Source organism: Mobula hypostoma, chromosome 3 (assembly GCF_963921235.1).
Source record: "Mobula hypostoma chromosome 3, sMobHyp1.1, whole genome shotgun sequence".
Classification (NCBI taxonomy): domain Eukaryota; kingdom Metazoa; phylum Chordata; class Chondrichthyes; order Myliobatiformes; family Myliobatidae; genus Mobula; species Mobula hypostoma.
The window spans coordinates 223181462-223197697 of NC_086099.1; the positions used below are offsets into that span (position 1 = coordinate 223181462).

Sequence of the window (16236 nt, forward strand, 5' to 3'; positions counted from 1 at the left end):
GTGCCTGCAATATTTTGATTCTATGTTGCCAAAATTTTCTCACCCATAAACTAAACCTCTGGTTTAAAAAAAATGATACCGGCATTTGCAAAGCAGACTTGATGGGCTGAGTGGCCTAATTCTGCTCCTATGGCTTATGGAAATAACCAAATGATCTGACATGGTAAACCCCCATTCTACTCATCAGCCCTCTACTTTCTCTGCTACCCCAACTTACTTACACTTTTCCAATTCCGATGGAGGGTTTCAGATCCCAAACTATAGGATGTATCTTTCCACAGATGCCCCCAACCTCCCCAGTTGATTTTATTTAAACTAACTTTACAAGAATAATCCCACGAGTGGAAGGGGTAACGGATATGGAGTGTTTGATAGTTCTGAGTCTGTATCAGCTGAAGTTGAGAAGAGTAAGATCTTAAGATGTAGGAGCAGAATTGGGCAATTCCACCCATCGAGTCTGTTCCACCAGTCCATCATGGCTGATTTATTATCCCTCCTAAGCCCATTCTCCTGCCTTAACCTTTCACATCACTACTAATCAGATGCTCCTGGTTTATAGTCCTGTGGTTGTCAAGCTATTGAACTGCCCGTTTGCCTTGATTATTGATCTCAAAATTGGCCTTGTATCCAGTACCTTCTTGACCGTGTGACACTATTCTGATAGCAGATTTCTTCCTACTGGTTGTGTGGCTCTGCACCATAAAGCTCCTTCATTCTGTGAGCTATAAATAATTTCCGTAATGGGAGTGATCTTAGTTTTAGGTACAATATTGATCCCACCCCTTTTCTTAGTTTCAAGTATGATTCCAGATCTGAACTATTGCAATTATCAGGAAATATTACAAAGTTCAAGTGCTGGCATCAGTGACCTGGTGTCCAAATTAGGAAATCTTCAGATCAAGTGTGTTACAGGTCACAGAAGTGAGAATCAGCATCCAGTTTATTAACACTGACGTGTATCCTGAAATCTTGTTTTGTGCAATACATGTACAAAAAAAGGCTGAGTTACAATAAGCAATATATTTAAAAATAAGTAGTACAAAAAATGCAGAAAGTGAGGTAGCGTTCATTATCTATTCAGAAATCTGATGGTGGAGGGGAAGAGACTGCTCCAAAAATGTTGAGTGTCTCCTGTACCACTGAGAAGAGGCCATGCCCTGGGTGGTGCAGGTTCTTAATGATGGATGCCACCTTGTTGAGTCATTGCCTGTTGTAGGTGTTTTCGATTGTAGGGGGGGTTGTGCCTGTGATGGACCTGGCTAGGTCTACAACCCACTGCAGCTTTGTCAGCATTGGAGCCCCCGTATCAGATGGTGAGATAGCCAGTCAGAATGCTCTCCACAGTACATCTGCAGACATTTGCTAGAGTCTTTGACATCCTTGGGAAAGGAAGAGATTATAAATACCTGTGATGGGGCAAAGACTAGGAGAGACCGACTAACCCAATTGGTGCTGCTGTTTCAGAGGGGATGGTGAAAGCGGTCTGTGGAGATTGACCAAGGTTAGCTCTGCCTGAAAGATGATTGAGAGCTTCTGTGGGGCGAGGTGTGGATGGCAAAGCAATGCTGAAAACAAGTCGCAAAACATTGTTAGAGAAATTTGAAGAAAGATGAGATAAAGCAAAATACTGAACAGGTCAGGCAGCAACTGCAGAGAGAGATTAAGCAGTGATTCACTTTTGCTTCTGTTTTGGTGTACTCTAGTGCAGGAGAATCATGAATGGCATTTATTGTGCAGAATCTATGTGTATCTTATTTTTATTTTTTCCTTAGAAAATGTCAGTAAACAGTTGACTCACCAGGACTTGCAGCTCCAAGGAAGTCACCAAGCAATTCTAACTGACCTCCTGGAGGTGGGAGCACGTGCTCATCAGATCCACACCAAACTGGGTAAGCTTCCTGCGTTCTCAGAACTGTCTTCACTGTGATGGGTCTTCTGCCTCTCTGTTCACAAAGTCTCCCGGTTCCAGTCACCTGAGATCAATTCTGATCATCGGTGGAGTTCATGCGTTCTCCCTGAGAACTTGTGTGGTTCCCCAGATGCTCATTTCCTCTCGTGTGCCTTGGGAGGGCTACTACTGTAAAATATCCCGTTGGGATAAAATTGATGGGCAAGTGAGAGAAAATGTCACAAGGAAATGTGGAAGGATGCTATTGATAGACCAGGTAGCAAAGCTGGCATAGACTCAATGGGTAGAATGGCCTCCTTTATTGTAAGGAAATAGTGAATGTCAAAGAAAAATTTATTATCGAAGTACGTGCTGTATATATTTGCATATGGTACCTTGAGATTTATTTTCTTGCAAGCATTTACAGGAGAATAAAGAAATGCAATAGAATTTTACCAAAAAAATATACGTGCGTAAAATCTGGCAAACAAATAATATGCAAAAGAAGGCAAGTTGTGCAAAAAAAAAAAAAAAAAAATCCTGAGAAGGAGAGTTGTAAAGAGTCTTTGAAAGTGAGTCTAGGTTGTGGAACCAATTTGTGTCTGGGTGAGGGAAGTTATCCACTTTGGTTCGCGAGTCTGATGGTTGATGGGTAAGAATGGTTCAAGAAGCTGATGATATGGGACCCAAGGCTTCTGTGCCTCCTACCTGATGGGGGTAGTGAAGAGATATGGCCTGATGATGTGGGACCCAAGGCTTCTGTGCCTCCTACCGTATGTCTTTGGAATGTGGGTGGAACCCAGAAGAAAGCCACGCAGTCACAGGAAGAATGTACAAACTCCCAACAGACAGCTGAGGGAATTCAACCTGGGCTGCTGGAAACTCACTGCCTGGATAGTGCGCTTTCAGTTTTCCTGTACTTGAAAGGAGTTTAACAGTGCTCCTCGGGCAAGGGGAACGAAAGAGACCAGTACAGCTTGATGAATCCTCCAAGATGCAACAAAACACAAGACAAAAAACTGCCGATAATAGCAACAGATATCCCCACAGAAATGTGAGACCAAAGGAGAACCTCTCACAACCCCCACCTCCCCAGGCTTTTTATTGTTACCACCAGGACAATGTATTCCAAATCCTGATCATAAACATGAGATTCTGCAGATGCTGGAAATCCAGAGCAGCATACACAAAATGCTGGGGAATCTTAGTAGTTCCGGCAGCATCGATGGAGTGGAATAAACTGATTTATTGAGCAGGATAGGTTTTGAAGAGTCACAGCCCAATACATCAACTGTTTATTCCTCTCCTTAGCTGCTGCCCGACTTGCTGAGTTCCTTCAGCATTTTGTGATGCTCCAAATCCTAATCAGTATTGCTTTAAAAAAAAATCTTGACAGCCTCTTTAAATCTGTACAATCTGGTTATCATTCAAAAGTAAAAATCGTGTTAACTCATCTCTAACAACTCAGGTCTTCTTGGTTGTCTTTCTCCATAAGAGATGGACCCATGGATTCTTCAGTTTGTCCATTGAACTCAACCCCTTTATCCCTGAAACCATTCAGTAAATCTCTTCTGCGTCCTTGGGTGTCTTCATACTTTGGTCCCCTTTGTTTCATGTGGGCCTGGTAAAGCTTTGCCTCATGCAGGATCCATGAGTTCTATTTATTAAATGTTGCACCAATTTATAAAGGTAACTACTTGGTAATCAGTTGCTGGGAAAAAAAGGGTGTGCAGGGTAAGAGGCATAGGTGGCAAACAGCCAGCGACTTTTCCCCAGGGCAGCAACGGCTAATACAAGAGGACATATTTTTAGGGTGATCGGAGGAAAGTATGGGGGGGGGGGATGTCAGAGGAAATGTTTTTCTTAAGCACAGTGACGGGTGTGGAATGTGGTGGTAGAGACAGATACATTAGGGACATTGAAACGATTCTTAGCCACATTGATGATAGAAAAATGGAGGGCTGGGAAGAGTTGGATTGATCTCGGAGTAGGTTAAAACATCGGCACAACATTGTGTGTTGAAGTGCCTGTAATGTGCCATGTTCTAAAGCATTTTTGCACACAAATCGAATAGCTTAGTGGCCTATTTCTGTTCCTGTCTTATGGTCTTGTAATAAAAAAAAATTCAGGGATTCCATGACTCAGACACTTTGGTTCTATGCTCTTGACTCTTGAGTTTTGAACAATTATTGACGTTGAACACATTTGCTAGAGTCGAACCTGGTCCAGTTTGCTGCCCAGCAGTCCCAGACAGCCGTCTACTATGACCAGTTGATGGATAAGCTGCAGAAGATGAACCAGACGGTTACTGTGGTGATGCACATGCTCACCCACCTGGAGAAAGGAGTGAGCCAGAGACTGATCAGCATTCAGAGCTTCCTCACCTGGACAGGTATGCAGCCAAGTGCATTTGTACTAGGGTGCTATCTCTCTCCTCGGATGCAGTTAAATTTTAACATTACAGAGTTGAAACAAAACTGTTGGAAATTTGAAAGACAAGCATAATAACTAAAGTGTGTAGTGGTCCCTATGGTTGGGGGGGGAGGGGGGAGAAAGTGAGAAAATGGGTTGCAAAGAACAAAGAAACTGTCTGGGGATAGGGATGGAAGGAAGTGTAGCTTGACGATGTCATACAGATGGTAATGAAGGCTTGTTAAATATGACTATCTGTGGAGGGGAATAAACAGTCGATGTTTGGAGCTGGAACACTTCATCAGTCCTGATGCTCCTGACTTGCTGAGTTCCTCCAGCATTTCGCGCATGTTGCTAAAGATTTCCAGCATCTGAGAAATCTCTTGTTTTTGGTAAACGTGACCTTTTTTTTTGGCAAGGTAGAGGGAGCTGAGTGAGAATAGGTGAAACTAAGATTTATTTTATTTACTCGAGCTACAGCATGGAACAGGCCCTTCCAGCTGCACCACCCAGCAATTCCCCAATTTAACCCTTGCCTAAACACAGGTCAGTTTATAATGACCAATTAACCCACCAACTGGCACGTCTTTGGACTGTGGGAGGAAACCAGAGCACCCTGAGGAAATCTGTGTGGCCACTGGGAGGGCGTATAAACTCCTTGCAGACAGCAGAAGCTTAACACAACATGCAAAATCTATATTAAAAAGAAAAATGTGCTTTAAACCACTGGGAAGGGAGGAAGGAGTTGAGGGAACACAAGAACTGTAATGGATTGGAGACCAAAAGAGTCGAGTTGTTCGTGGAATTTAATATGGTCTTCAAATGACCCAATTTGTATTGTCTGCTGGATTGGTAGTTGTTGTGAATTGATTAGAATATAGAGGCAAGGATGCAATGTTGGAGCTTTACAAAGCACTGGTGAGGCCTCACTTGGAGTACTGTAAGCAATTTTTGGTCCTTTACCTTTTTAAAAAAAAAGACAATGATTCCAGGAATGACGAGGTTTGATCTGAAGAGCGTTTGATGGCTCTGGGCCTGTAGTTGCTGAAATTCAGAAGAATGGTGCTGGCGGGGGGGGGGGGGAGCAGGGGGGAAATCTTATTAAATGCTGAAAGGCCTTGAGAGTGGATGCGGAGAGAATGTTTCCTATGGTGGAGGAGTCTATGACCAGAGGGCTCAGCCTCAGAATAGAGGGGTGTCTATTTAAAACAAAGATAAGGAGTTTCTTTAGTCAGAGGGCAGTGAATCTCTGGAATCTGTTGCCAAAGGTGGCTGTGTTGGCAAAGTCATGGGGTATATTTAAGGCGGAAGTTGAGAAATTATTGATCAGTCAGGGCATGAAAGCATACAGGGAGAAGGCAGGAGATCAGGGTTGAGAGGAAAATGGATTAACCATGACAAAGTGGTGGAGCAGACTCAATGGGCCAAATGGCCTAATTCTGCTCCTATACCTTATGGTCTATGGAATTATCTGTACTGGGGTAACTCATAACTTGATGTTCACAGGGGGAAACCAGCATGTGATCTACACCTCCATTGTACACGTCAGTTACTTCCTGACCTCTGCCCTCATCATGGCATTTCTGCAAACTCCAGGCTTCTCCAGAGCAGTCTTATTGGTCTTGGTTGTGCTGAATGCCTTGTCCGAGTTCAACCGCTGCATCTCCTTCGACTTCAAGTGTCTCAGTCTGTTCCTGACCTTGACAGTGGTTGGTAAGTGAAGGTTAACGGCCTATTGACAGATGGTGTGAGGACTGAAAACTGACTTATTGTTTGCTTTTCTTTGTTTGAATTGTTAACTGATCCTGACCTGTTTACTGTGCTCAACTTTTGGAAAAGTCTTTTCTCCCAAATTCATTTCCAAATGTTTCTGACTGTCATAAATCAAGGGTGCCATAGCAGTATAGCAGTTAGTATGATGCTATTACAGCTCAGGGCGTTAGAGTTCAGTTCCGGTGTCCTTTAAGAAAGTTTCTACATCCTTCCTGAGTGCACGTGAGCTTCCTCCGGGTGCTCTGGTTTCCTCCCACAGTCCAAAGATGTACTGGTTAGTAGGTTAATTGTAAATTGTCCTGTGATTAGACGGGTTAAATTGGTGGGCTGGAAGGGTGATGTTTCTCTAAATAAGATTTTTTGACTTGTTTAACAGGTGAACTTTGTCAAACTATTTTGTCTAGGTAACTGGCTGCTAGTTAATTGCTTTGGTGCCCAGAAGAGGACGTTTTTACCAGATCGCCCATCTACTCCAGTCATGTCATCTGAGGGGCCAGGGTTTCTCACCTCCACTCCTGAGCAGTATGGATTGCACATTTATACCTTTTTGTAATCTAGTCTGAATGACACAGATGCAAGGCTGAATGAGATCCCTATGGCACTGACCATTGACTTCTGTACTGCTACTTATCAATGTGACCTTAATCGATCAGGGATTATTATCACTGCCATATCATGAAATCTGATCTGAGGTGAGGTGCTCAATGTTCTGACCACTGGATCTGGGAGAGCAGGCAAGGACTAGTGCTCTTGTTTTCTGTCCAGTACATGTGTATATAGACTGAAGGACAATGTTTCTTGTTACAAACAAGAGAAAGTCTGCAGATGCTGGACATCTGAGCAACACAGACAAAATGCTGGAGGAACTCAGCAGGCCAGGCAGCATCAATGGGCGGGGGGGGGGAAGTACAGTTGACATTTCGGGCCGAACCCCTTCGGCAGGACTGGAGAAAAAAAGCTGAGGAGTCGATTTGAAAAGTGGGAGAGGGGAGAGAGAAACACCAGGTGACAGGTGAAACTTGGAGGAGGAGGGATGAAGCAAAGTGCTAGGAAGTTGATCAGTGAAAGAGACAAGGCCATGGAAGAAAGAAGGGGAGGGGGGAAATGAGCATCAGAGGGAGGCGATGGGCAGACAAGGAGATAACATGAGAGAAGGACAAAGGGGTGGGAAATGGTGAAGGTGGGCGGGTGGAGGCATTACTGGAAGTTTGAGAAATCGTTATCAGGTTGGAGGCTACCCAAACAGAGTACAAGGTGTTACACCTCCTACCCAAGTGTGGCCTTATTCTGACAGTGGAGGAGGTCATGGATAGAAATATCAGAATGGGAAGTGGAATTAAAATGGGTGGCCACTGGGAGATCCTGCTTGTTCTGGCGGATGGAAACATAGAACCATAGAAACATAGAAACCCAACAGCACAATACAGGCCCTTTGTGCCGAACATGTCCCTACCTTAGAAATTACTAGGGTTACCCATAGCCCTCTATTTTTCTAAGCTCCATGTACCTATCCAAAAGTCTCTTAAAAGACTCTATCGTATCCGCCTCCACCACCGTTGTCAGCAGCTCATTCCACGCACTCACCACTCTCTGCGTTTAATAAAAAAAAAAACTTACCTCTGACATCTCCTCTGTACCTACTCCCCAGCACCTTAAACCTGTGTCCTCTCACGGCAACCATTTCTGCTCTGGGGAAAAAACCTCTGACTATCCGAACGATCAGTGCCTCTCATCATCTTATACACCTCTATCAGGTCACCTCTCACCTTCTGTCGCTCCAAGGAGAAAAGGCCGAGTTCACTCAACCTGTCTTCATAAGGCATGCTCCCCAATCCAGGCAACATCCTTGTAAATCTCCTCTGCACCCTTTCTATGGTTTCCACATCCTTCCTGTAGTGAGGTGACCAGAACTGAGCACAGTACTCCGAGTGGGGTCTGACCAGGGTCCTATATAGCTGCAACATTACCTCTCAGCTCCTAAATTCAGTTTCACGATTGATGAAGGCCAATACACCGTACGCCTTCTTAACCACAGAGTCAACCTGTGCAGCTGCTTTGAGCGTCCTATGGGCTCAGACCCCAAGATCCCTCTGATCCTCCACACTGCCAAGGGTCTTACCATTAATACTATATTCTGCCATCATATTTGACCTACCAAAATGAACCACTTCACACTTGGAGCATAGGTGTTTGGCGAACCCAATCTATGTTGGGTCTCACCGTTATACAAGAGGCCACACTGTGAGGAGCAAGTGCTTCACCTGCGCCTACACCACCTCCCTCACTACCATTCAGGGCCCCAAACAGTCCTTCCAAGTGAGTCTGTTGGGATCACTTGCTGTGTTTAGTGCTCCCGAAATGTCGACTGTACATTTTTCCATAGATTTGGCCTGGCCTGCTGAGTTCCTCCAGCATTTTGTGTGTGTGTTGCTAGTCTTTGTAGCTAACTATTCCTGCTGTAGGTGGCAGGATGCATGTTTCTGAAAGTTCCTAAATATGGTAGCATTGTGATTAGCGTAATGCTTTACAGGCCCAGTGAGTCCACACTGCCTAGTTACACCCATGTAACTAATGAACCTACTAACCTGTACGTCTTCGGAATGTGGGAGGAAACCAGAGCATCTGGAGGAAACGCACGTGGTCACAGGAAGAACATGCAGAGCCCTTACAGACGCTGGTAGGAATTGAACCTGGTTCTCTGGCACTGTACAAGTGCTACACTAACCACTGTGCTACAGTTTAGCGGCCAGCTCACCGTTGTCTGTATGTGACTGCGTGGATTTGAGGTGCCCTGGTTTACTCCCATGTTCCAAACACATGGGCTAGTAAGTTGTGGGATTTCTGTGTTGGTGCTGGAAGTGTGGTGACACTTGTGGGCTGCCCCCAGCACATCCTCAGATTATGTTGGTTTCGAAGTACCTGCCACCACTGAAGTCTCATCACTAGTACAGGTAGCTGTTTTCTGTTTACTGTTCACCTGTGCCGTGCACGCCAAATGCATTTTGCATTGCATTTTATTAACTTGCCTCTGGTAATATTTTGCTTTATGTGCTGTGTGTGATATGTTTTGTGGGTGCACCATGGTCCAGAGGGTTGTTTTCTTGTTCGGTTGTATATATGTACAGTCAGATGACAATAAACTTGAACTCAACCAAGCTAATCTCTCTATAATAAAGCTAATCTTGATGGGTTTGTGTTTTTCTTTCCCCCCAGTAAGTGTTCATTTTCCAGACTGGGAGAAGAACTGGATAAACTAGATCATGGTGGCTTGCAAGGTAAAAAGTTTGTTGCAAGTAACCCGAGGCAGAGAATTGCAGTACCTGGCAAATGTAATTTTACTTCATGTTCCTAAGCTCCGGAACCAGGGCCTTAGCACTCAGATCTGCAGCTGGATCTTCAACTTCCTCACAGACAGGACCCAGGCTGTAAAAATAGGGGACAAGCTCTCCTCTACAGTCACCCTCCGGGAGAAGGTTCAGGAGCTTGAAGACTCGTACGGCCAGATTTGGGAGCAGCTTCTTTCCAACTGTGATAAGACTGCTGAATGGATCCCGACCGGGATCTGGGCCATACCCTCCAAATATCCGGACCTGCCTCTCGGTTTTTTGCACTACCTTACTTCCCATTTTTCTATTTTCTATTTATGATTTATAATTTAAATTTTTAATATTTGCTAATTTTAACTATTATTAATATTTTTAATATTTGTAATCCAGGGAGTGTGAAGCGCAGAATCAAATATTGCTGTGATGATTGTACGTTCTAGTACCAATTGTTTGGTGACTATAAAGTATAAAAGTATAAAGTATGTTGCTGTAGAGGAATCACTTGGCCGTGGAATTCTGTGGTCTTGCAGTGATTGTCCTATGCTCTTGTTGTATTGAGGAGGGAGAAACTCCCAACTGAGGGAGTTCTAGCCAGTGGGCTGGTTCCATTGATGGGTGGTGTCGTTACGTTTTCTGCTGCTGAAGGATGAGGGATGCTGGTGACCTTGGCGTGGGTAAGGTGGCTTGTCAGTATGTGGGCAACATGGCAGCAGCTACTGCAACAGTTTACCACACTGCCTGTAGGATCGGGGTTTGTTTCCTGCTATCTGTAGAGTGTAGGGAGTTGGTACACTCTCCTGGTTCTGTGGCTTTCCTTTGGATTCTTGAGTTTTCTCCCACAATCCATACAGGTTTGCAAGAGTAAAAAGACTCTGAATGGAGTTGTGCACAGGCCTCTGAACAGTAGCCAGGATGTGGGCTGTAAATTACAATGGGAGATAGAAAAATTATATCAAAAGGGCAATTTTTTGGTCATGGAGGATTTCAATATGCGGGTAGAAAGCTACATATTGGTGCTGGATCAGGTGGAAGAAGGCAGCATGCATGAGGTTTAGGAAACAAGGATCAGATGGGTCGACTGAGGAATATAGGGTAGCAAGAAAGAAGCTTAAGGGGCTGAGGAGAGCAAGAAGGGGGCATGAGAAGGCCTTGGCGAGTAGGGTAAAGGAAAACCCCAAGGCATTCTTCAATTATGTGAAGAAAAAAAGGATGACAGGAGTGAAGGTAGGACCGATTAGAGATAAAGGTGGGAAGATGTGCCTGGAGGCTGTGGAAGTGAGTGAGGTCCTCAATGAATACTTCAGTATTCACCAATGAGAGGGAACTTGATGACAGTGAGGACAATATGAGTGAGGTTGATGTTCTGGAACATGTTGATATTAAGGGAGAGGAGGTGTTGGAGTTGTTAAAATACATTAGGATGGATAAGACCCCAGGGCCTGATGGAATATTCCCCAGGCTGCTCCATGAGGCGAGGGAAGAGATTGCTGAGCCTCTGGCTAGGATCTTTATGTCCTCGTTGTCTATGGGAATGGTACCGGAGGATTGGAGGGAGTCGAATGTTGTCCCCTTGTTCAAAAAAGGTAGTAGGGATAGTCCAGGTAATTATAGACCAGTGAGCCTTGCGTCTGTGGCGGGAAAGCTGTTGGAAAAGGTTCTTAGAGATAGGATCTATGGGCATTCAGAGAATCATGGTCTGATCAGAGACAGTCAGCATGGCTTTGTGAAGGGCAGATCGTATCTGACAAGTCTGATAGATTTCTTTGAAGAGGTGACCAGGCATGTAGATAAGGGTAGTGCAGATGGTTTTTTTTGAGCAGCTTGTGGTTGAAGCCACTAGGGGATCAGCTATTCTGGGTTAAGTGTTGTGTAATGAACTTCATTTTATTAGGGCGCTTAAGGTAAAGGAACCCTTGAGAGTCAGTGATCATAATATGATAGAACTCGCCTTACAATTTGAGAGGGGAGAAGCAAGTCAGATGTATCAGTGAATTACAGAGGCATGAGAGAGGAGCTGGTCAAAGTTAATTGAAAGGGAACACTAACAAGGATGACAGCAGAACAGCAATGGCTGGAGTTTCTGGGAGCTATTTGGAAGGTGCAGGATAGATGCATCCCAAGGCAGGATAACGAAACAGTGGCTGACAAGGAAAGTCAAAGCCAACATAAAAGCTAAAGAGGGCATATAATAGAGCAAAAATTAGTGGAAAGAGGGAGGATTGGGAAACTTTTAAAAACTAACAAAAGGCAACTTGGGACATAAGGAGAGAAAAGATGAGATATGAAGGTAAGCTAGTGAACAAGATGATACCAAAAGTTTTTCCAATATGTAAAGAATAAGAGGCAAGTAGATATTGGACTACTGGAAAATGACAAGGAAATGGCGGACAAACTGAATAAATATCTTGTATCAGTCTTCACTGTGAAGACATGAGCAGAATGCCAGAAGTTCGAGAATGTCAGGAGGCAAAAGTGCAGTTGCTGTTACTAGGGAGAAGGTGCTTGGCAAATTGAAAGGTCAGAAGGTAGATGAGTTACCTGGACTAGATGGACAATACCACAAGTTTTTGATAGAGGTAGCTGAAGAAATTGTGCAGGCATTAGAATCAAGTGATTCTCTTTCAAGAATCAAAAGATTCTGGCATTGTTCTGGAGAACTGAAAAATTGCAAATGTCACTTGACTCTTCAAGAAGGGAGAGAGGCAGAAGAAAGGAAATTATAGGCGAGTAGTCGACCTTAGTGGTTGGGGAAAATGTTGGAGTTGATTAAGGATGTGGTTTTCGGGTACTTATCCTTTGATGCCCTGACTGATCAGGAAACTATCAACTTCCACCTTAAATATACGCATGGACTTGGCCTCCATCGCAGTCTGTGGTAGAGCACTCTACAGATTCACTACTCTCTGGCTCAAAAAAAATTCCTCCTTCCCTCTGTTCTGAAGGGTTGCCTTTCAACATTCGGTAGGTCTCAATGAGATCTCCCCCACCACATTCTTCTAAATTCCAGTAAGTACAGGCCCAAAGCTGCCAAACACTTCTATTCCCACTTGCTGCCTCCTACCTGCCAGCCATTCTTCTATCCATGCCAGTATCTTTCTGGTAACACCATGGGATTTTATCTTGTTAAGCAGCCTCATGTGTGGCACTTTATCACAAGCCTTCTGAAAATCCAAGTAAATGACATCCACTGTCTCTCCTTTGTCCACCCTGCTTGTTACTTCCTTGAAGTACTCTAACAGATTTGTCAGGCAAGATTTCCCTTGACAGAAACCATGCTGACTTTGATGTATTTTATCATTAGTCTCCAAGTACCCCCAAACCACCTCCTTAATAATGGACTCCAACACTTTCCCAAACACTGAGATTAGGCTAACTGGCCTATAATTTCCTTTCTTTTGCCTTCCTCCTTTCTAAAAGAGTGGAGTGACATTTGCAATCTTCCAGTCTTCCAGGACCATGCCAGAATCAAGTGATTCTTGAAAGATCATGACCAATGCATCCATTATCTCTTCAGCAACCTCTCTCAGGACTCTGGGTGTAGTCCATCTGGTCCAGGTGACTTATCCACCTTAAGAACTTTGCATTTGCCTAGCACTTTTTCCTTTGTAATAGCAATGGCACGCACTCCTGCTCCTTAACACTCACAGACCTCTGGCACACTGCTAGTGTCTTCCACATGAAGACAGATGCAAAGTACCCATTAAGTTCATCTGCCATTTCTTTGTCCCCCATTACAACCTCACCAGCATTGTTTTCCAGTGGTCCAATAACAACTCTCACCTCCCTTTAACTTCGCGGGGGGTCGGGGGGGGCTTTAGGTATCATACTTTATATTATTGGCTAGCCTGTTCTTGTATTTCATCTTTTCCTTTCTTATAGCTTTTTAGTTGCCTTTTGTTGGATTTTAAAAGCTTCCCACTCACTTTTTCTACTTTATATGTCCTTTCCTTGGCTTTTATGCAGTCTTTAACTTCCCTTGTCAGCCATGGTTGCCCACCCCTGCCACTTGAGAACTTCCTCTGTGGGACATATCTACCCCGTGCCTTGTGAACTATTCCCAGAAACTTCAGCCATTTCTGCCCTGTTGAAAACCTTGCCAGTATCCCCCTCCAATCCACCTGGGCAAGCTCCTCTCTCATGCCTGTGTAATTTCCTTTATTCTACTATGATACTGATACATCTGACATGCTGCTTCTTAAATTGCAGCATGAATTCAATCATATCATGATCATTTTCTCCTAAGGGGTCCTTTACATTAAGCTGACTAATAAGATCTGGGTTATTACACAACACCCAATCTAAGAGAGCCTTTCCCCAAGTAGGCTCAAGCACAAGCTACTCTAAAAAGCCATCTCGTAGGGATTCAACAAATTCCCTCTCTTGTGATCTGACACCAACCTGATTTTCCCAATCCCCTTGCAAGTTTAAATCCTCCATTATAAATGCGACACTACCCTTTTCCAGCTCTCTTTGCAATCTCAACCCCACATCTTGGCCACTATTTGGAGGCCTATACAGTATAAGATTCCCATAACTTCACCCACAAAGATTGAACATTCTCTGACCCTATGTCAGCTCTTTCTAAAGGTGTAATTCCATCTCTTGTTAACAGAGCCACACCAGCACCTATGCCTTCCTGCCTGTCCTTTAGATGCAAAGTATATCCTTTGATGTTGAGCTCCCAGTTACGGCCTCCTTTCAGCCACGTCTCAGTGATGCCCACAACGTCATGCAGACCAATTTCAAATTGCGCTTCGATTTCGTCCACCTTATTCCAAATACTACGTGCATTTAAATAGAGCACCTTCAGTACCTGCATTCTTCACCCTTTTGAATTTTGCCTCTGTGATACAATTTAACTCTGCTCTGTCTGCATTTGTATCCAATCATTGGCTTGTCCTTCCTTACATTCATGTTAAATCCGTCATCTCCTTGTAAACCTGCTGGTGCATCGTCAGCTCTATCATCCTGGTTCCCATCCCCCTGCCATATTAATTTAAACCATCCCCAATAGTTCTGGTAAACCTGTCTGCAAGGATATTGGTCCCCCCTCAGATTGAAGTGCAACCTGTCCCTTTTGTACTGGACCCACCTGTCCCAGAAGATGTTCCAACTATCCAGAAATCTGAATCACTGCCCCCCTGCTCCAATTCTTCAGCCGCGCATTTATCTGCATCTCATTCTATTCTTATCCTCACTGTTGCGGAGCACAGGCAGCAATCTCGAGACTACTACCCTTGAGGTCCTGCTTCTCAACTTCCTTCCTAACTCCCTGTACTGTTTTCAGGACCTCCTTGCTTTTCTTCATATGTTGTTGGTACCAATATGTACCATGACTTCTGGCTCATCACCCTCCCTTTTCAGGGTATTGTGGTCATGTTCAGAAACATCTCAGACCCTGGCACTTGGGAGGCAAACTACCATTCATGTTTCCTTTTCGCTTTAACAGAATCGCCTATCTGTCCCCTGACTAGAGTCCCCTATAACTGCTGCCATCATCTTCAGTTTCCCACCCTTCTGAGCCACAGGGCTAGACTCAGTGCCAGAGGCACGGCCACTGTTGCTTCCCCCCAGGTAGGTCATTCCCCTCCCACCCCCAACAGAGGGGGACAGCCACAGGGGTGCTCTCCACTGTCTGAAGTTCCCCCTTCTCTCTCCTGACAGTCACTCATTTATCAGTCTCTTGTGGCCTTGGGGTGACCAGCTCCCCATAGCTCCTATCACTGCCTCATTCTCCCAAACGAGCTGAAGGTCATTGGGCTGCAGCTCCAGTTCCCTAACTCGGTCTCGAAGGAGCTGCGTTTTGGTGCACCTGGTGCAGATGTGACCATCAGGGAGGCTGAAAGTCTCCTGGAAATCTGACACCCAGAACGGAACACTGGCTTTGTAGACATATCACTATTCTTTCAAGATTTAAATCAGGAATGAACTAACTTTGCCACCGCCTGTTCTCACTGAAGCCCTGTTGAGCCAAAGCCTTGCTACTCTACATCAGACTACTCCACCAACGACTGGTCTTTTTTATAGACACTGGGTTTCAAAGCTCTTTGTTGGACCTGTGTGGGTTCGCTCCTGTTGCTTCTGCGCAATACTCCAATCGACGACTTGCCTGCTGACATTGAGGGTTTAGAGGAGGTTCATGAGAATGATTCTGGAAAGGAAAGGTTTATCGTATGAGCTGTGATTCATGGCTCTGCACTTTTACTTGCTGGAGTTTAGAAGAATGAAGGGGATGTCACTGAATTTTGAAAGGCCGAGATAGAATGAATGTGGAGAGGATGTTTCCTATGGTGGGGGAATCTAGGATCAGAGGGCCCAGCCTCGAATAGAGATGCATCCATTTGGAATGGAGATGAGGAGGGAGTTTCTTTAACCGGGGCTGGTGAATCTGTGGAATTCGTTCCTACAGGTGGCTGTGGAGGGCAGTTCATTGGGTGTATTTAAGGTGGAGGTTGGTAGGTTCTTGATTAGTCAGGGTGTGAAAGGTTACGGGGAGTGAATGAGAACAACAGGAATTCTGCAGATGCTGGAAATTCAAGCAACACACATCAAAGTTGCTGGTGAACGCAGCAGGCCAAGCAGCATCTATAGGAAGAGGAGCAGTCGACGTTTCAGGCCGAGACCCTTCGTCAGGACTTCGTCAGGGGAGTGAATGGGGTTGAGAGGCAAATGGATCAGCCATGATGAAATGGCATTGACTTGATAGGCCAAATGGCCTAATTCTGGTCCTATGTCTAATCGTCTTATGGGTAGGGTTAGTAAGTTATGTTGACGGCAGAAACTTAGTGACACTTATGGGCTGCCCCCAGCTTATCCTTTCAGATTTGATGCAAATGA

General features: G+C 44.7%; 1 protein-coding gene across 7 annotated transcripts in view; it reads left to right on the forward strand.

Annotated features, from left to right (window-relative positions):
* The window catches only part of bmb (brambleberry), a 70001-nt gene that overhangs the window by 28237 nt on the left and 25528 nt on the right, over positions 1 to 16236 (forward strand). For 5 of the 7 annotated variants that reach the window (XM_063044593.1, XM_063044595.1, XM_063044594.1 and 2 more), the window contains exons 5-9: positions 1773 to 1889; positions 4101 to 4280; positions 5807 to 6013; positions 6478 to 6595; positions 9287 to 9348. In XM_063044593.1, coding sequence (XP_062900663.1) covers positions 1773 to 1889; positions 4101 to 4280; positions 5807 to 6013; positions 6478 to 6595; positions 9287 to 9348 — 684 coding nt within the window. The remainder of the gene's footprint in view (positions 1 to 1772; positions 1890 to 4100; positions 4281 to 5806; positions 6014 to 6477; positions 6596 to 9286; positions 9349 to 16236) is intronic. The other 2 variants (XM_063044597.1, XM_063044596.1) reach the window with 2 other exon arrangements.